Source organism: Manacus candei, unplaced genomic scaffold (genome assembly GCF_025592945.1).
Source record: "Manacus candei isolate 608988 ecotype Guabito, Panama unplaced genomic scaffold, ASM2559294v1 h1tg000018l, whole genome shotgun sequence".
Taxonomy (NCBI): domain Eukaryota; kingdom Metazoa; phylum Chordata; class Aves; order Passeriformes; family Pipridae; genus Manacus; species Manacus candei.
The window spans coordinates 14,707,865-14,732,084 of NW_026138066.1; the positions used below are offsets into that span (position 1 = coordinate 14,707,865).

A 24,220-nucleotide genomic window follows, 5' to 3' on the forward strand; every position below is an offset into this window, starting at 1 on the left:
TTTGCAGTTGCCATGGGAAACTGCCTACTTAAAGTTACAATGAGTTGATTTCTCGGCTTTGGCAGGATCTTCCTGCAAGTTTTTAACTGAAGAAATCTGCTTCAAAATCATAAACAATTCACAAGTTACAACATTAATTTTTTTACTTCCCTTTCTGCTCTTTGGACTTCACCCAGCCTTTGAGTTATTAGTTATTGCACCAGGTTCCACTCTTGCTCTTGGGTTGAATATTATTGACCATGTGAAACAGGGTAATTTTTCTTATGAATCAGAAGGTAGAGATAAGAAAACTGAGATTCAAACTTGCTGAACAGAAGCCATAGGAAATTGTTCCTTCTTTGGCTTTCTGTATTTTTTCAGTAGTTTTTTCAATGCACCGGGCTGAGTGGAAATGTGAAGTTTATTATTTTCAACTGCTCTACCTGATTCTTAGGTCTGCAATCCCTGAAGCACCATATGTCCAGAGGTTTTTTCCTCTTACAGCAAAAAAAAAAAAATGTACAGAGATTTAAATAATATGCTTCACTGACTTGTGTTAGGAACTGGTCATTTGAATTATTCTTGCTTCTAGTTAATAAAACCAGATGGGAGTGTGATAACAGCATGTTAAGCTCAGGTTATGATGAAATACCCAAAAGCTTACAAAAAAGGTTTTTCTTGTCTAAAGTACTGGACTAGTGGTTCAGTTACCTTTGGATTTGTAGTAAGGTAGATGATGTGAGGGTCTGTCTACTGTATCAGTTTCAAACTGTGACAGTTTCAGTAATAAATGTAGATATTTAACCTCTCCCAGTAGAAACTGCTTCAGGCTAGTGCTCCATTTCAGTTACCATGAGAAAATATTTAGAGAAAATGGTATAGCAGCTTGGAAGAAGAAATTAATTTATTCTTCCTGTTGTTGAAGGTGTTTCAAGTAGTGTTAATTTTAACACCTGAAAACAATGAATAAGTTTTTTAGAAACACTCTTAAAATTAATTCAGTAATTCAGACGTAATGTCTTTTCCTACTAGTAATCTCCAAGGACCTGTGAAAGGGCTAGTGTAGGTTTTGGTTGGCTAAATCAGTTTGTCTTGACAAGAATGAAATGCTTCATCAGAGTCAATGCTGCTTTTTATACCCTGAAACTATTCTTTGAGTGGGGGTAAAAGTCAATTGAACTGCAACATTGCTTCAAAAGATTGGATGGAATGTTGTGGGATCGTTGAACTGAAGGCCTAAAGGGCAAATCAGGTGAATACTTTCGTGTAGCAAACTGTGTTGTTAAGAACTGGTATTCTATAATGTTGTCAGATTTCTTCAACATATTTTACATAAATACATATGTTGGGTTTGTAGCTGTCTTTGTTCCAACTTTGAGTCAAGGTTAGCAGTATATGAATCAGCATGTTAGCAGTCATAAGGTGAAAATTGGGGGTTACAGAATGAAATATGTATGGAACCACTCCAGAGGCAGACCGAGGAGTATGAAAGCACTCTCTTTCAGGTCTCATGAGAAATCTGGGCTCTCTGCACACAAGTCCAAGGAATGTTTCAATAGTGATAAAATTCCAGTAGTAAGAAAACTGAGGTAGTAGGACTTGAGTTTTTCATTCATAAAACTCAGCTTTTTATTATGGCATTTAGTGCCATGGTCTAGTAACCATGGAAGTAGTGGGTTGGACTTGATGATCTCAGAGGTCCCTTCCAACCTGACTGATTCTGTGATTCTATTTTGTGTTGGCTTTTTGTGTTTGAACTCATAATATTCAATTTAGGTCTTCTGAAGTCTTCCAAATTAGTTGACAAACAGTGTATTCGAGGCTCCAGTTCTGTGCTTTAGCAGCTGATTAGTGGAAGAAGAATTCAGGGGAGGAAAGCTATAAAAATCTGTTTCTATAATGGAAGATCAGATTCCCTTTTTTTGTGTTATTTCGTAGAATCATATAATGGTTTGGGTTGGAAGGAACCTTAAAGATCATCTAGTTTCAAACCCCCTGCCATGGGCAGGGCCACCTTCCACTAGATCAGGTTGTCCAACCTGGCCTTGAACACACTTCCAGGGTTGGGGCATCCACATCCTCTCTGGAAAACCTCTTCCGTGTCTCACCACCCTCACAGTGAAGAATTTCTTCCTAATATCTAATTGCAGAACAATCCTAAATTCTCAGTCTGTCATCATAGGAGAGGAGCTCCAGCCTTCTGATCATCTTTGTGGCTCCTCTCTGGACTTGCTCCAGTGGGTCTGTGTTCTTCTGTTGTGGGCACAGAGCACTGTGGATACAGTGCTCCAGGTGGGGTCTCAGGAGATTGGAGTAGAGGGGGACAGTTGCTTCTCTTGACCTGCTGGCCATACTGCTTTTGATGCAGCCCAGGATACAGTTGGCTTTCTGGGCTGCAAGCACACACTGCTGGGACATGTCAAGCTTCCTACTCACCAACACCCCCAAGGGCACCAACACCCCTTCTCCCCAGGGCAGCTCTTCATCCATTCTCTGGCCAGATTGTACTTGTGCTATTTGAATACAGGTGAGATGACACTGCAGCCTTTCTGAAGTAAAGAAGCTTAAGATCCTTTAGGGGCCCTTTTTTAAGATTCTGGAACTTGCTTATGGCAACATGAGAGATGTTGAGTGTTTTTCAATGCTGCAACTTATGTCCCAGGTCACATATTTTAAGGAATCTGTAACCAATACACTGAGTTTTTCAGAAGATAAAAGCAAAGTAGTCCCCTGGAAGGAAAGTAGAAACATTGCTCAAATGTGCAGAGGTGGAGGTGTGACAGCTGAAGTTCAGTTAAATTAACAAGGGGTCTGGAAGGCAAAGGAAGATCTGTATCTACTGCTTTATGGAGCAGAGGACCTATTGATAAAATACGTAAAAGCTTTTTTGCCTCAGTTTTTATAGGCAGGTGAAGGACTTTTTGGGTTTTGGTGGTGGTGGATTTGTTTTGGTGGTTTTGATTTTTTTTCCCCTGAAGAAGATAAAGGAGATTTTACAATTATCTTTCTGTATGAAGGGCAGGATATAGAGACGTTTGCTTAGTTGTGCACAGTGAAAGTGTAAGAGACAACAGATCTGGTTGAAATGTGAGAAATTCTAATCAGGTGTAAGACAAAAAATACTTGAATGTGAGTATGATCAAACCCTGGGAAGGGCTTATGCCCAGAGAGCTTGTGTGATCCTCTGTCCTCGAAGGTGTATGGAGCTCAGCTGGGCAATGTCCTGAAGCAGCCTGATCTGATTGGGCTCACTTTGAGCAAGTGTTGGACTACATAACCTCCAGAGTTCTCTTTCAGCCTTAAATAGTCTGTGATTCTGAGTCACTACACTGACAAGCTTGTAACATTAAACTGTCCTTGTATTTTTGGATTATTAGTCAGATTTCAGGAAGCGTGGTATTTGAGTTTTCCCTCGTTACCACCAGTGTTTATGACCCATGGATTAGATATATAAAAACCATCATCTTGTTTTTACTGTTAGAATAAGGGCTGAAGTTTTTGTTTGGCTCACAGTATCTTTAAGCTCACAGTTATTTTAGAGATTGTAGAATGATTGACCTTGTGTGTGGAAAATGGGTGTTTTTTTCAGTTGTTTCTGCTGTATTGTTTTTAAGGATTCTCAGTCAAGGTGTTTACATCTTCAGTGCTAGAGAGGTAACTTTTGGGTTAAATGACATGGCAGGGCTGACATGTGGCAGCAGGAAACACTTGAAAAGTCTATGAACATACAACTGAAACAAACACAGGTTAAGCAGTAAACTTTGGCTTAAATACTTAAAATACAAGCAGTTAGTGTGATCTAAAAACTAAAAATTAGATTGGAGGAAAAGATTTCATTCAGTGGATACCTATATAGTTTCTGTTATGTCAAAATATATCTTGAGATTATATCCAAAAGCATAAATTACAGTTTATTTCTGCCAGTTCCATTTTACAAAGTTAGAATTAGAATGGGACACCTTACCATGGTATTTTCAATCAGAGGGGATCTCTATTCTGACTATCACAATGTAAAAGAAGATTTTACATTTCGGTTATACCTTCATCATTGCTATTGTGTGTATCAAAGCTTACCTAGCTTTTTTTTTCTAAAAGATATCTTGTGAAGATTAACATAGAAAGCAAATGCTACACTGAATTTTCACCTCTTTGTTTCCAAATGTTTCTTCTGGCATAAGATCCCAGGAGTATTCTGTTTTGGTGTTATACCATGCAATTTAAAGTGAAAAATTTTGATAATGTTGCATAAAGGAACATTCCACATGTGGTCCTTCTGATGTAAAGGCCATGCAATGTGATGTGACGAAGAAACAAAAAGAAAATTTTGCTTTTCTCCTTCATCTGGACATATTTGCTTATTGTTCCAACACCTGAGGAATATAAATGCTCAAATCCTGAGACACTCCTGCTTTCTGCAAGTTGAATTTTTAATGCCTTTTGCTATAGATCCGTACAGTGAGATTGGTTGGAAATATTTCTGATGAACTGTCTCACTCAATCTCTTTGAATTTTTAAAAACAAATAATACAACCAGCATGATCAAAGGCCTGTGGGGAAGAGAGTAAAATATGAAGTATTTGGAAGTAGTATTCCAAATATGCAGCAAGATATTAAAAATATCCATAGGACCTAAGTTTTTCTTTATAAAAAGAGAATTTTTCATTCTTCCTCTTTCCCACTCAGACAATAACAATAAAATTGTTGATTTATTTAAAATGTCAGAGTTATCTAAAACCATGTGAGAATGACCATCCTGGCCCTGCAAAGAGATGGAAGCAACGCAACAGACTGAGTTATTTTTTTTTCCCAGAATAATGAAGACAGAAATTACACAGTAGTGTAGCTCCTGTAAGATGCTTTCCTGTGCTCTAGGGACATCTGACTGCATGGAATCTGATTTCCTTCATTAAACCTGAAATGAAAGGAATGCATGAAATGGGGAGATGAAGTTATTTTTGCATGGCAGGATAAGTACAGATGGGGCTGTGGGGTTGATTCTAAATCTGAAAGAGCATTTTAATGCCACCAGTATTACAGACACTGCTCTACTAATACAGTTAACCTATGCAATAGGATTTAATGAGGCCACAATTTATAATTTCTCTTCCTATGGTAGAACTGCAGTGTAAATCCCAGCTACTAATTTTTGCTGTATTCAGATGCCAAGTTGTGGAACAGATGAAGGAACAGATTCGTCTGGGAAGAAGAAAATGATCAAATTAATTCTCAGACTGGATTCATTGTTCAGCCACTAATTCTGGTGCAGGGATGGGAAGGATCAAACTGTGGCTGGGAGTAGTGAAGCTGTAGCTGCCACACAGGAGAAAATCAGTGCTAGACTGATGGGTGAGCTGTGACATGAGCAGCATGGCAGTAATGTTCTGGAGCAACACTCCTGACTGACAAACCACAGTGCCCACATGAAGAGCTGGCTCAGGTTTGCCTTCAGTGGGTGTGCCACTGCAAAACAGACCTGTGACTGAAGCACAGGGAGTGTTGAGTTTAGCTCATTTGGCTTTAAGTGTTGATGCTTTTGAAACTGGCAGGAACTAGGAAAAGAGGGAGTTAGCAGATAAAGCTAAGCCAAGGAAGGCATGGAAGAGTCTTGTGTAATAAAGGCTACAGAAAGCTGGGGGCTGTTCAAGGACAGTTTGGTGTGGCTGAATAATCCGCCTGGAAAATAATGAGCTTTAGAACTTGTACTTTATGACTAAACTTGTTCGTTCAACATTTTCAGTGAGCTGATGTCATAGTGTGCATTAGGGACAAAGTCAGTGAACTCTGATTCATTCCTTTAAGTAGGGCTGCAAAAGAATAAGGAATTAAATTTGGCAGAATTTATTCGGAGCAGCTGTTAAGGTGCAGGTCCTTCCAGATCACTCTGGGACGTCCAGCAGGTATGACAGGAGGGCAGCTTGGCCTTCAGGGAACGTCTCTTTGAGCTCAGATAGAAAGAGGGGGAGCATGAAAAGTGGAATTGGGGGTGGATACCCAAGAAGAATGTAGATGCACTCCCAGGGTTTGCAGGGGTAGAACTAAAAAAGTCAAAGCCTTGACTAGAGCTAAACTGGAAAAGGACATGAGATATAACCAGGGGTTTTGTGTAGGTATATTGGCAAGAAAAGGTAAAGCAAGGAAAATGTGTGAGATAGAGGGTAATGGAAGAATTAAGTTCAAGAGTAACTAAATTTGACAGTACTCACTTAAGAAATTAGTTAGAACAGATCTTTTTATGGATTAAATTGCTCCATTACAGAAAGTGGGTGAAAGTCGCATTCGGAGGATGCTATAATGAATCCTACTATTAGTTATTTAAAAAGCAGATAAAGTTCTTAAAAGTATTTGGAAGCGAACTTCATGTTTTTATTTCCCTTTCCTTCATTGAAAAGTTGATAGCCGGCTTTCAACTGATGGTGATACTTAAAGTCCTTCTAACTGAATATTCTTCTGTTATCCATGTATGTGACTTTTTGAAATAGGGCATTAAAATCTTTCATTCTCTTGTTTAGTAATTGGTGATTCACAGAGGCTTTTCTTTACCCTTAATCAGATTTTAATGGAGGGGATTAAAGCAGATACCTGTGATCAGCTGTTTCTGATGTTTCATGTGTTGAACCGGTTTTTAATGTTATTGCATAGCTGGTGCCCGAGGTCTTTGGTCTGCAGTGGAAAACGTTACTGATGTGGTTTATGCCAGACTTTGCCTTAAATATCTGACTAAGTAAACTCAGTGTATTCTGGAAGGTCATTAAAGATGTGATCATGGCTTTCCTTTTGCGTGGGGAAAACTTTCTGAGACTTTGCACTAATATCTGCACAATTGTTACTGAATTTGTAGCTCTGCTCTAGAAAGTGAAAATAAATAATCTTTTTTCAGGAGAAGCGTGACCTTTGATTGAAGGTATGTTTTATTTTGAGGTTGCTATGATTCCTTGATGCTGGCTTAATTATATCTCCTTCGGATGACTCGTGTAACTATTAACCTTGTTGCTGCTCTGTTAGACTCTAGGAGTTGACTGAAGTCCCATAAAACTTCCCTGGAGAATCATTCTGTCATGTTTTGTCTAGTGTGCAAGACTTTGTTCCTGGAGGCGTAAAGGAAAAATTGTGCTCCTTTTTGACAGTTCATGTGGATTCTGACCATATGCCTGTGCAGAGTCTGGTCTTTTTTTAAAGTAAACCTTTAGCAGCTATTTAATACAGTTTTAGTTTCAGTCTACCAGTATACTGGTTACTTTGCCATCTCAAAGTCCAGTATTGAGAATCATCACCTGTGATAAGATTGCTGATACCCAATTTAATGACATTCAGTATGATGTGTTTTGCCAACAGTTATTAAAAACCAGTAATTTCAGAAAACTTGCACAGGGATAACTCTTTAAGTCATTACTTCCTGTGCTGTTTCCTGCTGCAACATATTACAGGGCTTGTGAGACCACTTTGCCTCATTCTGTTGACATAATTAACCACACCTTCACCAGAGCTGCCCTATTTATGAAAGGGGCTTAAATCTTTATCTGATGCTTAGACTTTCTTTCAGCATATGGAGATGTGAATCAGCATTTGGAGCTTGCTGCTAAAACTCCATTTCTTCACTAAGGTGAATCCTTAAATTCTCTAGTGTGTAGTCAATCATGTATAGCTGTCACCATATAGAGAAGATCTGTTCCCTGTATAAAATGCCTGTTATGGCTGGCTGGTCTGTCAAAGCTGAGAACCCAACTGCCCACGTAAGTCAACATCTTCCCCTCACTTAGCTGAACAGAAAACCTCTCATGGAATAGTGAGCAAATGCAATTTGGAGTTCTCATCCAGTGAAGGCAAAAACCATCGCCCACAGGACTGTACACTCGAAGCTTAAAGGAAAACAGCAGCTTATTCAGATAACCTTTGACAACCTTATCTAGGATGTTAGCTGTGTTTCACATCTCTGTCTAGCCAAGTAAAAGGGTTATTATTGCAGCTATGGTAACCAGTGTACTACCAGTTTGGATCACGAAGGTTCAAGCAATTCTCTGACTTTGCCATTTCACAGCTGATTTTATGTGCAACTTTTATCTTGGAGACTTTACATAAATGGCATCTGGTATAGATAAGTATTAAAACCTAAAATACAATTTAATTAAATATATAAAGTCAATATTTTCACATGTAAAGGCACTTTGTCTTTGCAAAAGTGGAACTATTCTGGTGAGTTTTATAACAGTTGGTCTTTAATCTGAATAATTTGTGTGTAGGGGTAAGGTTTAGGGTTTTTTTTAAATTGACCTATAGAATTACTATTGAAATCGCTTAGTCTTCCAACATGAAACACCCTCTGAAAAATAATTAACTTGTTTCCATGGATACTGATAGAGCTCTTGACCAAATATTTTGGTCATGCACCCCATCAGTAAAAAAAAATTATTTGAGCATGCACCACCAGTATCTACATATTTTTAAATATGGAGTCATAGAATGGTTTGGGTTGGAAGTGACCTTAAAGATTGAGTTACAACCAGCCTGCCATGGGCAGGGACACCTTCCACTTTTGGGTTGCTCAAAGCCCCATCCAATCTGACCCTGGGCAGGGCAGTTGGAACTTAATGATTTTTAAGGCAGCTGTAACATGTACTATTGTACTATGTAAGATGCAGTTATAAAACATACCCAAAAAAGAGATGAGATAAGGATTAAATAAATACTATTTTTACACTTTTTTAATAGCGCAAAAAGATTTTCTTTTCACACCCTAGTGGATTGTCTTTGCACTCCTCTCTGGGTTTTCACACCTCACTTTGGAGACCACTGCTTTTGTTATGGAGAGATGTCCTAGGCAATATAAATAGGAGATCTAAAGGACAGAAAGAAATTACCTATGAAGAGTCCTGCAAATTTTCTGATGTACATGTGTTAGAGACTGTGTTTGAAACAGGTATTTTTGCTGGGGTTTGATTCCTGCATATTAAATAGATTGGTTTATCTTCCCTTCCTACTTTTACGTCTTGGACTGGCAGTAGAAAAGACCAAATAAAGCTTTAGAACGTTTAGTGGTCTGTTTTACAGTGGCTTCTCACACCCATAAAACAACTGGATATTTCACTTGGTTTATTGCAGAATCTAGGAGTCCTTGCTTTGAATGCTTTTGTGTTCTCAGTCCTAGTATTCAAATCCATGTAATCTGTGTTTGGGACATGCTTGTTTGCAGACTTTTTGCTAAGTACTCCCCTATAAACAAGCTTTCATCATCTTTTAGAGAACTAGGTGTTTGGGTGCTGGTTTTTCCTTCTGAAAGCTCATTGTCCAGCAGGAATTTATTCCACAGCCAGCTTAAGCGAGAACAGAGGGATCTGTGTTTCATTCTTTAAAAAGAAGGAAAAAATCCTATAGTGCAAACCAGTGAGCCAAATAATATTTATAAGCTTAAGGAAGTGGGAGCTTTGCTGGACTGTCCTAATCTTAAGGTGATGCTTCTAACTTTCCTTTTGAATGTGAACTTGTGGCTTTACTGTGTGCAGTCCCAGGAGTTAGCTTGCTTGCCCTTCTTCCAGGCCCCTTTACTTACCATGGCTTGGCATATGTCAGACTTCACAGGAGTTTTTAGAGCCTATTTTGGTTTAGTGATTGTGTGGCTTTCATATGGTTGGCTCCTTTAACTTATGCACCCAATCCTTAATGTATCTGCAAACATGATGGCTTATTTAAATGCCAGCTGTTTTAAAATTCATGGGAAGGGTCAAGGTGCAAATAAGAATATGGGTAGAGCTTAACTTTCTGCATGAGTCTATGATGCTTCCTTGTATGTGTTTCAGACTGATGTGGCTATTTGTGTGCTTTTAGTGTACTTTGATCTGGATGACTTTTTTATTGAGACACAGTTGTTAACATCTCCCCACTAATGTTCTGTACTGAAATTCAGCAAAAGAGAAGTTATATCACAATGTTATCTGCGACAACTTTACTGGTAAAAAAAGAATTAGACCTTGAAGTCTCATCAGAATATTATGTTACGAGCTATTGTACAGTGTTGATAGTCCACATAACTTAAGTTGTAGTAGGCTTTGTTTAGAAGTACAGTTTGTTGCTGTTCTGAAAATCATAGATAAAGCTTCCTTTTTCCTGAGGTACAACATGCTTCAGAAGCCAGAGCTGAATATGTTTCAGGGTCAGTAACAGCAGTTGCAGAGATTTTTTTTTTCATTGTGCTACTTTGGAGCCAGAATTTCCAATGGTGTGAGAACCAGGGGCTGACCTCTGAGACCACAGAATGTGTGCAGTGTTTCTGTTACATAAACACCTGTTAAACAACTGTTTTGTTGCTTTTACTTGCAGCAGGGTATATTGAGAATATCCTGTTGAGAAGAGAGGAGAATTCTGAGGTTGTCTTATTTAACTAGTAGTGTAAAACTCTCATAATATAGAACATCAAAAGCAGAGTAAGATTTCCTTCTGACAATTGTCTCTTCCATTCTTAAAAGGAAAGTGGTGTTTGGAAGATTTATGTCAGTCCCTCTATATTGTGCACTTCCTGGAAATTTGGGGCAGGACTGAGGGAAGTGCAGGAGCTCTATAGAGAAGTTATGAATTGGTACTGCACTTGAAATTCTTTAGGTCCCTTTTCTGTGGAGATGGAGGGCTCAAGGTATGATGCTAAATTTAGCCATTTCCTAAAATACTAAGATTGCTTGCACCTACGTACAAGAAGCCACTTACCACATAGCTTGCTCGTAGTTGGTTTCCAGTAACTTCTTGTCATTACTGAAGGCCAGCAAATCAGTTTATCCTCAGTTGCACAACCCAAGGTGAAGAAACAAAGCTGATTAGGCACTCAGTAAATTAAATTTTGTTTACGCCTTAAGAGATGTCTCAATCCACTAGTTTGAGTGGCATTAGAATACAACTTCCTGTGTCCTGATTTGGTTTACTGTCTTCAGAGTTGTTTGTATCACGTAGAATTGGAAAGTACCACTTATAAAACAGGGTGGACAGTTTCAAAATTGAGTTTTAAATAGTGGATGACCTGTACTCACTTGCTAGTAGTTGTGATGCTGACTTACTTCTATGCAGCTTTCTCAATATGCAAAACTTCAAATTCATTGAGATAGATAAAGTAACTTCACCAGGTCACTAGGATCTCTGTTGTGGGGAGGGAGAAATGAAATGAACCAATGTGAACATTGTTTACAAGCTCAAATGATTTTCCTATTAATTTCTTTTTCGTTTTTTCAGTCATGAGTTTCATAGTGCATGTGGGTACTCACTACACTTGACATGCAGTATGGAAGGAGGGATCAAGGTGGTCTTACAGTCTTAAATGCATGGGTGAGGAAAAAGAAATTGAGCCACTTAATTTTCATTTTTCTTGGGCAATGACCGAAATACTTCGATGGAACATTCTTCAGCATATTTGAAGGTGTTGGGTTTCTTTCAAGCTCTTCATGGCGTGTTAGTTCTAAAATTTTGCTTATTAGATTATTTTTACGTTGAAGGGTGAAGATGTCAACCGGACACTTGAAGGTGGGAGGAAGCCTCTTCACTATGCAGCAGACTGTGGACAGCTTGAGATTCTGGAATTTCTGCTATTGAAAGGAGCTGACATTAATGTATGTACATCAGTTTGCAAACAGGTGTTAGGATCTTCCCACACGTGCTCATATAAGGGATTGGTATAAGTGCCTGAAAAAACGTAATCAAACTAAACAATTTGATGCATTTAAAAATATTTGAGAGGTGGTCTCCTAGAGGTTAGAAGCTTAAAATTTTGTTTATTAAATGTTTTAATTCTTTTGGGACACACTAGAAAAAGTTGTGTGTAGCTATAAAAAGTTTAAATTTAATTTCACCACAATTAGAAAAACAAATCCAGTAATCCCATCAATATAACATTTGCATGAAATGTGCATTACATTTGTTGAAAGGGATTTCAGAAGACATCCTTGGCCAAGCCAGGGTCAACTGTTTTAATTAGTGTGCTTTTTTTCTGCTTTGGAGACCTTCTTTCTTTTACAAACTTAGTCGTTTCGCTGTAGCTTGACATGAATGGGTTTTTGTTGTGAAAAGACTTGACTAAGCTATACTGGCACTTCAAAATAGTGAATTTCTCCCTGAAGTTAAGTTCCTAAATACTTTAACCATACATTTCAGATACTGTGCCTTAGAATGCTTTTCTACAAGTTAACATATTAATCTTAACATTTTAGCTTTAGTTCATAACAGAAAGGCTTGATTTTTTTTTTTCTTTTTTCCCTTGATGTCTTGAGAGATTATGTTCACCTTGGGAGTTCTTCATTGGAGAAGAGTTAAAAATAACATTTCTGTTCTTCCATTTCTTATTCTTTCCAGGACTATAGTTTAGAGAGAAGACAGCCAAAACAATGTTTCAACCAAAACTGTTTTCTGAAGTGAGACTGGCTGTGAAATCAGAGAATTAGGAGTAATGTTTTTAAATTGGGAAAAATTTGTCAGCTGAAACCTCCCAATTTCCATCATTGGTCTAAAATAATAGACAAGCTCTGAGATGCCTAGAAGTCTTATGGAAGAAATATCTTGCTGTTACCTGTTTTTTAAATTATGACTTTTCTCAAAAAAAGGAAGAAAAAATTCTAAGGGAATGCATTTCTGGATAATATTCTTAAGTTTTTACTTCTTTCTACTGTTGATGAAAAAAACTAAAAAGTTAAGTGAAGCCTTATAATGCTGTGTGAAATTGTCCTTCAGATAACTCTGTCTCAATTTACAGGCTCCAGACAAACATAATATCACACCACTCCTATCAGCAGTCTATGAGGGCCACGTTTCCTGTGTGAAATTGCTTCTGTCAAAGGTAAGATACAAATATTTAGAATAAGTTATCCATTAGCAAAGCATATAATACGCTGATTCTTTTCAATAATATTGTGATGCTCTGGATTATATGTTCAGAGCATCAAACCAATGCTGTTTGTGTTCCTAAACCAAAGAGGGTACTCTGATTATGGTGAGAGAGAGTTGAAGGAGAAAGTTCCAGGACTTTTGTGGTGTAGCAAAAGTAAGAGTTACCACTAAGAGTATTCTGAGCTCTAACTAGAGAGTATAACAGCAAATCAGTCAAAAAAAGAAAATGCATTCCTTCAGCAGACAGGGAGGAGTGGGATTTAGCTTTGGCAGCTGTTAAAGTGTTTCATGTGATGGAATCTCTACTGTGAAGTTGCTCGGAGGTGTGGTTTCCCTCTGCTTTTGCCAGATGACTGAAAACCCATCTGTGTTGGCAGAGGGAGGGGAAGTAAAAGTAGGAAGCCAAGATTTCTCTGTCATGGAGCTTCTAAATTTTGTCTTTGGGAGAATAAGCTTAATCTGTCTCAGTTTTCATATTATTTCATAATATTGATTCGTATTACAAAGGTGATCAGTTTTAAAAACCAGTAGTTAATTCAAGCAATGTCTTGTCCCCATTCATATGTACTCCTTCTTCTTACACCTCACTTTGAAAAGAGAAAGTTAACAGTGCATTTTCATTACGTAAACCCACCGAAATAATTTGGCCAAAGGATATCATGCTGTGTAATATTTTCATATGCCACTTCCAGGGTAAAGTTTTCCTGAACTGCCTTAATGCTGCATGAATTTCACTTTTCTTAACTTCCTTGATCTTGTCTGATGTTAGTTATGCCTTTCTGTGAAGAAACACTGTGACTGTTAATTTAAGATTCAAATGGTGCATCCAACTTATTTAAATTTATTGTGAGGACTGATCCTTCATTTAGGATGATAAAAAAAAAGTATCCTTTATCCCATGTTGATTTATTTCCATTTCTGTTTTGAAGGGTTCTCCATTCTAGAAAAGTTGTTCGAATAATAAATAAGATGCCTCAAAACTTGAGTTCACACACAAATGGTTTGGCAGCTACAAAGGGTTGTGCATTCATTGTAGTCTCTGTCAGTGAAGGCACTGAGGTCCATCCTGAACCAGCTGTTTTTCACACAACATGTGAGAAAGTATAGATCTCTTTACCTGGTACAGTTTGAAGGGCATTGGTTAAGTTCAACAGTCCTAAAGATGAGGCAATCTTACAAAGATGTGCAGAATGTTGAAAGAAAGTGAACTTGGACTAGTTGAGGTTTTAAAAATGTTGCTGCAATTGGATAGTTTGGCAAAGCTGGTTTATTTTCAAATAATAGAGTTAAATGTTGTACCTCAAGTGATTGCTTCCATTCACATGGGCTAGCTGATGAAATATTATAAACTAGAACTTTGCTCATCAACTGAGTCTGTTTGAGGCAGGGCTTATATGTAGAGGCTGTTCTGTCTCTTAATGCAGTTATCTTATGACCCTTGTGTAAACATTTGTTTAAACATGTCACAGTTAGTTTGTAACCTAGTCATATGTTCTTTGACAGCAGATACTTGGGAGATCAGGTAGTTCAACCCTTACTGAAACACCTAAAAATTATTGACTGGTTAATGTTCTCCACTTTTGGAATGGGGTGTATTTTATCATTGCTGCAAATGCAGGGCAAATATTGAATGTCTTATGTTAGTGTATGTAAGTAGTGAAACTAAATTGTAAATGATGGAGCAATATTTTTAAGATTTTTTTCTTCTTCAAAGCTGTTCTTTGTTACTTTTGTAAACACTAAATTTCTACTTACTGCTAAGAAGCTGCATTGTTACACATACCTACTTCCAGCTATCTTCAGTTACCCTGTTAGTTGATCTCTTACATACAGTATCTATTAAGCTGTTGGACTAGAATTCAACTATCTCATCAACTCATTTTTAAAAAGGAAGCACAAATAATGAATATTTGTACTTTCACAAGTTTTGAGAACCGGTGAACAATGATGCTTATCTCCTTAGTCTGTTCACATACCACAAATATCAAAAAGTTAGCAGCTTGATCAAGTTAAAATTATGTAAGAAATAAGAGACTGTTCTTCTAAGATTAGATTTAATATAAATAATTCCATGTTGAAAACAGTTGTTAATTTGGAAATGGAATTGTTTTAAGCTAACATTCTCCATTGCCTTATGTAGTGTATGAATCATGGGGACATTTGTAAATCTTTCATGTGAGACTCTTGAGCTATTGAAGGGAGGAGGAGTGTTTCAAACATTGATCAGACATAAAATTCAAAAAAATATTCTTTAATGAAAGTACCAAATATGAAAAAGGATAGTCAAGGTGACATCTAGGATTTTTGTAAATATTCTGTTACTGTAGAAGATTCGCTCATCTGATGAAAGTAAGCTGTTTACTCTTTCATGTAGTGTGACCACAGAGCGTTCTTTAAGCAATCAAAGAATCAGTAAGGTTGGAAAAGAAAAAACCTCTAAGATTATTGGATTCAACCATTAACACCACTGTGTTCACCACTAAACAACGTACTCAGGTGCCATATCCACATGTTTTTTGAATACTTTAGGGATTGGTGATTCCATGTCTTCCCTGGGCATCCTATTCCAATGCTTGACAACTCTTTCCATGAAGAAACTTTTCCTGATCTCTAATCTAAACCTTCCCTAGTGCAGCTCGAGGCCTTTTCCTCTCATCCTGTCACTTGTTACCTGGGAGAAGATACTGATACCCACCTCACTACAGCTGCCTTGCAGGTAGTTGTAGAGAGCAATAAGGTCTCCCCTGAGCCTCCTTTCGTTCAGATTAAACACACCCCCAGCTCTCTCAGCTGCTCCTCATCAGGCTTGTGCTCCAGACTCTTCACCAGCGTGTCCCTTCTCTGGACACGCTCCAGCACCTCAATGTCTTTCCTGTGGTGAAGGACCCAAAACTGAACACAGGATTTGAGGTGCAGCCTCACCAGCACCAAGGACAAGGGGATAATCACTGCCCTGGTCCTGCTGGCCACACTATTTCTGATAACAGGCCAGGATGCCACTGGCCTGCTCCTGAGATCCCATTTAGTTTCACTTTGTGTTGCACTCTCTTAAATCTGTTGTAGATATTAGTGGTCATGCAGTTGCACTAAACACGCTTCTGAGGCTCATATTAGAATGTTTGCACTCATAAGAGTATGACCTGAAAAGTACTGCAGGACCCACATTGTTTTTTAGCAGTTCAGTCTCTACAGAAGTTTTTAATGTACATGCCACGTGAGTAACAGAATTTGCTGTAGATGATATTAATAGCTGAAGCCATTACACCAACTGTAAAAACTTCTGTCCCTTAAAAAGCAGGAATTTTTAAAATTAATTTCAACTAACTTTCAAGCTAAAGCACAATTTGTTACTTTGCTCCTCAGAAAGGACTATTTTGAGGTTTTTAGCTAATGCTTGTAACACATGGAACGAATGCTATGATGACACTCTGTCTAAAATACAGATGCAGCCTAGATAGAATCTTAGAAATTCTTAGTATATCTTTCACCATAATGAAAACACATGAAATATTATACTGTAGACATTCCACAGAGCGGAAGTTTGGGACTGATACCTAAAACTGCTCTATCAGCATCTGAGCTTCAGTTGAAAAATGTTCCTTTGCTCTGATTTGCTGTCATACGTGAAAGTAATTTAGCTTTTTGTTCAAAGGTTGTCTTACTACTACTGCTTGTCTTACTACTACACTACAGTAGATAAACCTTTTTATTAATCTTTAAATATTTTTTTAGGAATTTTAAGCATATTAAAATGTCCTTTGTAATTTTAAAGAATAGAGTTGTTTCAAGAATATTGTGACTTCAAAGTGAAACAGAAGTGTTATATGTTCATTTTTTTTAATTCAGCATTTTCATTACTATTAATAATGTTAAATTATTAATTTAATAATTATAATATTATTGGAAGGTTTTTTACTTTTAGTGAGGAAAAGAATTTTTAGTAGCTTTTGACAAAGTTGGAACTGAATTGTTTTTATTTTACTCATGCTAAGTGCCAGCCTTCTACAAAACAAAATAATAAATAAAGTAGTGAGTACAAAGAACTAGACTGAAGTAATATCAGTCACTGTATTTTGAGTTGCTTTTAGCTTTTTCAGGGACATTGGATTTAAGGGATATCTATTTGAAAAGGAGATAGATAGATAAAAATTCAAGTTGCTCAATGTTTTTCTTTAAGAATCTGATGTTTGATTTGTAATGTAAGAAGTTATGGGTTTTTTAATGTAGAAGAAAGCAATATGTTAAAATAGACAATGGCTTTGAAAGCTTCAAATGGAAGCTTGTAATTTTTTCAACTTTCAAAATAGTTGTGCTTTTTGTAAGATATCTAAGGCAATTTGATCTCTGCTTGCTACTAAAATTGTGTTATAAGAAATATCCTGTTGAGTTGAGCAATTTAGCACCTTTTTTCTCCTCTGACAGTGGTAGAAAGAAGGCCATTTGGGAAGAGTTGTGAGTATGACCACTTCTGCTCACTCATTCCCCTCATTCCTAGTTGTTGTATTGGGGATTTTAGAGGTGCACACATCTATCACTTATTAAGAAGTGTTTCTAGATTTCTTGTCCATGAATTTATCTATATGCTTTTTGAACAAGAAGACATCAGCCTCCATTGTGTCATCTGGCAATTCCTTCTAGAAGTTTGCTGCTTGCTCTGTAAACTGGTCTTCTCCCAGTTTCATTAAGTGCCCCTAGTGCTGGTTTCACGGGGTTTGGTGACAGCTCTGCATTGCCTTTATCAGCTGCTGTAGTGGTTTTGTGTTTGTTTATTTGGGGTTTTTTCTGGAACTACAATTGCAGCCCAGTAGCTCTTGTGCGGCCTTCAGAGCGTGTTTAGCATTTGTGCTTTGCCTGGTGGCTTAAGAGGGCAAACATTGTTTCCTATTACCCTGCCAAAGAAAGAGGGTTTATATTTATTTGTATATGTGTATTTTAAGAATAGAACATAATACAAATATAAAACGTTAATAACTCTTTACTTTGAGGAAGTAGAGAATACTGTGGAATCATTGTACTTTTATGAGGTTTTTATTAAACTTGCTTCCAGGCAGTGTTGTACTTCTGAAAATTAAATTCCTCTTGACCTGAACTTTATTATTTCCTTATCTTTCTGTTGAATTTAGGCAGGAATCTTTCTGTCTAGCTAATGGGCCATTCTCTTAATTTATTAACACGGAGTGTAATAAACGATGTCCTCCTTAGATAGTCATGACCCTCTTATCCTACATTCAGTAAAGCTGTTTTAGAAACTCAGGTCTTGCATGTCTGTAACTTTCCTGAAGTACAAAGGTGCACAAGGGAGGAAAGCAGTCCTGTATTGAAATTAAAGCTCTCTTTAAAGTTACTTCAGTTAACAGTTTTATCTTTTGTACCCTAAATGCTGATACATTACTGGAGAGTTTTATAAATTAAAGTTCTTTAAACTCTGGCAGGTCAGTTACTGCATAGTTCCACTTTTCTTCAAGTTGAAGTTCCTTCAGGTTTTCTGAGCTTAACATCAAAGCACAGCTTTGAAGCCCTCTTGATTTCCACATGGATTCTAATCTGACTGCTATCTAAAGCAGCTAGATTAATCAACACCTGCCAAAGAAGGCATTACTACTCTCATGGTTGGCTTTCTTCTCCCTGGACAACTAAGATAAGTGTTGAATACCTGTTTAATCTCTCAGGGTGTTTTTTCAGGGAAAAATGAATGTTTCATAAGCAATAGCTTTCAGTGGTTTCAGCCTAAGTGTGTGTGTGTGCAATGACTAACGCCGCTATTTGGGAATAGGCCGATTCAGCTCCTGTTCACACTCCACGGGACAGTGATGTTGCAGCATGTTGGGAGTTGTTTGGGTCAAGGATGTTACATAGTGTTAGGAGAGAGATAAATATTCAATTTCTCCTGTCACTGCAGTGAATCCATTGCATATATTCAAAATCTATGTCTGTATTCCACTACCTGAAAGGTACTGGGGGAAATAAGCTGCATGGAAGATGTTGCTACATTTATGAATATCCCTCTCTGATTTTTTTTTTTTTTTTTAACTAGAGTTCTTGAGACATTTTTGTTTTTCCCAAGCTTTTTCCCTGATAGCAGTTACCCACAGGTAACTGCCACCAAATAAAGCAGTCTGCTCAAGCTCGTATCTTGCACTGAGTGTCTCTAGGGGATATAAAGAAGATGAACAGCTCCAACAGGATCGGTTTGGCCAGTGGACCACAAGATGGGCAATGCTGCCTTAAAAGCCACTGCAAAACCACCTTTTTAGAATGACAGGTTCAATACTTGCAAGTAAAGGCAATAGAAGTTTCAGAGAGGGAAATATCCTATACCGTGAAAAGTAGTATTGACAGCAAATCATAATAGTATCAGATCCAGCTTGTTAGACTGTTAGGAACAGTTACAGTGGAAAGTTCAGTGAAGTGAAAGTTGTCTTGGGAACAGACATGATATTATGTATGGAGGTTTAGTGGGGTTTTGTGTGCATAACCAGTAAAGAAGCTCTGGAAATTCTATGTCCATTATGTTCTTAAACTATAGAGTGTCTTTAAAAGTAACAGTCTGTGCTCTTTCTTTCTTGTAATCTAATTGAGAAGGGATTTGTACTTACTCTATGGAGAATTTATGCATAAACTGAAGACAACCCTGTGCTGTACACACTTTTGACAAAGTCTGTTTGTACCCACAATGTTTTTTCTGTCATTGAGCAAATACACACATTTTAAAGCAAGATTTGGATGTTGTCTTTGAGAAGAGTTGTTCTGAAATCAGTCCTATAGTCTCTAGTAACTTTTGTCCCTTTATTTAATTACCCTGTTTACAGTTTAGTCTGTGTTTTCCCTTCTGTGAATATGACTGCACAGTGCTCAGAGCAGACATGACTAGTTAATCACTCTGTTTCTCTTCTTTTGTTCTCATCCCATAATTCTGGCACTGTGTTTGTGCTTACTATTGTGCAATTTAGCTACCTGATGCATACTCCCAATGCCTCCCTGCTCTGTTTTGTTGCCTTTTAGGTGTGTACATAACTTATTCAGAACAAACTTGAGCAGTTTAGGACTTGGAATGATTTTGTGGTGCTGTTTTTCTGATGTAGCAATAGGGACTTTTTTCAAAATGGAAGAGAAGCACAATCTTAGATGATTTGTTACTATGATTTGTGAGTAAGTAAGCTCTTCCAGATGTTATCTATCTAATTTAGCATGTGAGAGCTTATTGCACCATATATTTCATAGAAGTGTGTAACACTGATTTTCTGCATTTGTAAGAATAGTTGCTGGAACCAAAATTCTTCTCTTTCTGCCCAAGATTAACTGATAATATTTTGGACTTTCAACTTGCTGTGGAACAAAAGTTTTATGTGACTTTTCTCCTGATTCTAAATGATAAAGTTGGAAACTTAGACTAGTTGTTTGATGAATACTTTTGTACATAAATCTTGTCTGTTTGGTCTCTGAATGAAAACAATGCACTGCTCTAAAAAGCTGTATCTAGTCAATATAATTATGCAAGGTAGGTAACTGTTTTGACACACTTCATACTGATACAGCCTGGCTTTCTGAATTGACAGCCCTTCTCAATGTCTTTACAGGGTGCTGATAAGACTGTGAAAGGCCCAGATGGACTAACTGCCTTTGAAGCCACTGACAACCAGGCAATCAAGACTCTGCTTCAGTGACGGATGGACTGATATCTTAAATGTCTCTCCTGTGGCCTCACACTGCTGCCTGTCTGTCACTCTTTGCATCTTCCAGCTTCTTCAGCGAAATACTTTGGGGGGAGGGAAATTCTTTATGAATCAGACTAGTTAGGGGCTTGTATTGAAGATAATCTGGTTGGAAAGGGTTGAAAACTATTATGAACAGTGTCCCTCCAGGACTTCTTTTCAGTGTACAATCCCTTCCCATTTCTAGTGAAAATGGAAGAAGGAAGACAGACCATGCTCTTATAAGCCTCCTAGGTTAGAACTAAGATTTTTTAGATGGATGGAAGTACTTCCTTTAGATGGAAGTACTGTGCTATGTACCTGAAACTAATTGTGAAGGAGACAATAGTCCCATGCTCTTAAGTGTCTGCCATAATCTGAAGTCTAGTAATGTAGGTGGCTGGGTTGCTTTTCTCCCTTCTCTCTCAGTGGGTGGCTTTATTCTTCTGCCTAAAGCTTACATTGCAGTTTTGAGGACTTTTGATACTAGTTATTTGAGCTGTTCTTTATATTGACTAATTGGATGTCACACTAATGTTTTTCTGACTCTTGAGTAAACCAGGAAAGACCAGTTGAGGCATGGTGGTGTTACACTCCATGATATCTGCCATCTGCATCAAGGTACTTTTGGATGCTTGAATTTGAAGTTTTTCTGTCCATTATTTGTTCTAGTCCAGGACAGACATTTTAAGTAACTGCTTTGAGACACTTCAAAATTTCTCTGTAATTATTTCCAAAAGGATTGCAAGATAGAATTTCTTTACTCACCATGTCAACATAAAATTTCTGGACACATGTGAAAGCTTATAGGCTGTTTGGTACGCAAGGATAATCAAGTCAAATGTGGAAAATGAACAGTAATTATTTAGACATTCATATCAGATGAATATTGTTGCTGAAATTTTCTAGAAAACACATAAGCTTTCCAAGTTCAGATGTAGAAAAAGGAAGATGTATAAGTAGAAGTCTTAACTTGCTCTAACTACTGTAGAAAAAAAACCTTTTAATTGTGCATATCTTCAAATCAGTGTTTCAGTGTTGAATTAATGAACCTCTTAAATTTCATTAAGGCATGAGGCTTGTTCTGAAAGATCCCAGTGCAAACAGACCACATTAACCATTGACTTTTAGATAAGATTTACTATGCCAGTAAGTGTGACAGTACTATGACAGGATTGATAGTTGCTGGGAAGGTATTTAATGATGTTGTAGGGATTGTCATCACATCTTATGGTCCTCAGCAATGTCTGAGCTTCTGGCTTTCATCCTGAAAATTTTCACTAGACTGCAGTTTCACCCAAAACTGAGTAACAGATTCTATAACAAAAAATTGTATACCACAAACTATACATCTTCCTATTTTTTGGAATACAGATTTCAAACTTTGTGGTAACGAACACAATACAGAAAACAAATGTATATAATGTCTCATGCTGAATTCTTAAACAAATGTAGCCGATATTATTTTGGTATTACTGTTGAAATTGAGAGGGTATGTAGAAGTAGACTGGTGACTACCACTCATATTTAATGGAGACTTAGTTTTACTTGAATCATGTTGCATATTACGATTGAATGTGTCAGCTATGAAAAGCATTGCATTTAGACTGTAAAATGAGAGCAGAAACTGATTTACATCTACACATACCATAAGAAAAGTAATGGAGAAAACAATCAACTCTGGCCATAAACTGTACAGTGCAATTACTCTTTCTTTCTTGGAGATGGGTGGCAAGGAAGAGCAGAAGGGTTGGAAATCAGTGATAAATCAATTGGTGAGCTGCTGTTAAAAGAACGAGAATATTTGGTGAACAATGCTTTTAATAACTATTTATAAGAGAACTCTTAAATCTTATCTCTGATCAGTGCTGGATTGTCATGTCATTGTAAGAGTGTGAACACAGACTATAGGTTTAACTCTTTATTCAGCTACGAAAGTAACAATCTTTGGCATCAATTTGCCTCCATATTATGCTATTAAATACTTAGCTATTAAAATACTAGTCTAGAAAACTGCAATCTGTTTTTACGTGGAGAACTTGATTATTCAAGTTTTTTATGTTGATTAGTGTCAAGTTGTCTGGCCATAGTGGTTTTGGTTTTTTGTTGGGTTATTTTTCCTCTGTATTCTTTCCTGCCCTTCCCTTCAACTCTCATTTAAATGAGCAAAGAAACATCATCTTTGTACTAACTCTTCTGGTGATTCACTGAGGCAATTTTGCCTCCCTTTTTCTACAATTATGGGAACACCTTATTTTTTCTTACTTCACCCTAGGGGGGAAAAAAAGCAAACAGACTTCAGTGAGACAAGTGTTAATTTGGCTGTAATATATACCCAAGCTGCCTTTCAAGATAGTGAAAAGATGGCATTTAATGCTTGGCTTATAAAGAAGAAATACTTTTTTGCTTTTTGCACTACATAACAGGTGATTAATCATTTTGCCCAGGATTTAAAAAAAAAAAAATAAAAGCTTATGCTTTTGTAATTGTCTGGAGACTGGGCTTGTTTGTTTGTTCCTTTCTTGTCAGCTATTTTGTGGAAAAAATAATGGGTGGCTTCCTCTATCTTTGAGTAGGTCCTAACTAGATGAAAATACCAAACTGTAAATTATTTTTCATTCTATAAACAGAACTTAATTAACTTTATCAGACTGGAATTGCATATGCTTGGAAATCCACTCTGTTCTTAAATCTTTTCTTTTGAAATTTGTGCTGAATAAGTTATAACCTTAAGTATATTTTGGATTTTGTACCCTCCGCTCCTTTTTCATAATGGGGAGCAAATGAGAAAAGGAGTACAATAGTTCAATGGAACTGAACATGACATTGATTATTATTTGTAGAAGAGGCTGGTAAGAATTGAGTGTCCTAGGTCAAGCAATTGCAGTGTTGCATGCAAAATTTCAAAATGAACTTGTCTTAACTATATTTTGTAAATGGATAAACAATCATCTTTCTACGCAGTGACAGAAGAAAAATTAGTGCTCTGTGCATTTTGATATTTGACTTTCTCTTTTCACCATTGTTAACTGTTTTGACACAGTTGGGTTCATCATTATCATGGTTCATAGACATCAGAATGCTAAATGATACTGTATTTTTAAGTTTGTGTTGCAAGAATGAATGGAATAAACTTGAATTGTGCGATATGAGACTGTAGAGTTTTATTTCCCTTCCTGCTCCTGTGTTTTATTGGCCTTGGGCTGCAACTTTTTATTTGCCTGGAAGGGATCCAAGTTCCTGCTCACATGTGCAGTGATTCAACAGTTCGGGTGCTTATAAGACTAAAATGTGGATTGGAAGCTGCTTTGAAAACTAAATATATAATGTTGTTTGTGGTTGTTTATTTTGTGGGTTGTTTTTTTTTTTTTAATTACATCCATTTAAAAGAGGTTTTGATTATTTGCTGTGGTCTTGTCTGCATTTCCTGCTTAAGTGGTAATGCATAATGTTGAGGATCTTCATATTAAATTCTAAGAGATAGTCTGTAGATAATGGAATGTTTCTCCCATTACCTGTGAAGACTAAAGCAATTTGTTGTGTCCTTCATCAAAGTAAGTGAAATAGTTGTTTACCTTAAACACAGCTGAAGTATAAATAAAATTGTATAGAAATGTTTATCCATTATTCTTGTGGCATCTCTACAGTGACTTTGTCAGAACTTCCTTTTATAACTTTGTTTCTCAGTAGAAATTTAG

General features: G+C 37.1%; 1 protein-coding gene across 1 annotated transcript in view; it reads left to right on the forward strand.

Moving 5' to 3' along the window:
- MTPN (myotrophin) overlaps nt 1–23,669 on the forward strand; it is a 36,220-nt gene extending 12,551 nt beyond the window's left edge. The window contains exons 2-4 of the mRNA XM_051784775.1: nt 11,448–11,561; nt 12,698–12,781; nt 20,409–23,669. Coding sequence (XP_051640735.1) covers nt 11,448–11,561; nt 12,698–12,781; nt 20,409–20,495 — 285 coding nt within the window. The 3' untranslated portion in view covers nt 20,496–23,669. The remainder of the gene's footprint in view (nt 1–11,447; nt 11,562–12,697; nt 12,782–20,408) is intronic.
- The last annotated feature ends 551 nt before the right edge of the window (nt 23,670–24,220 follow it).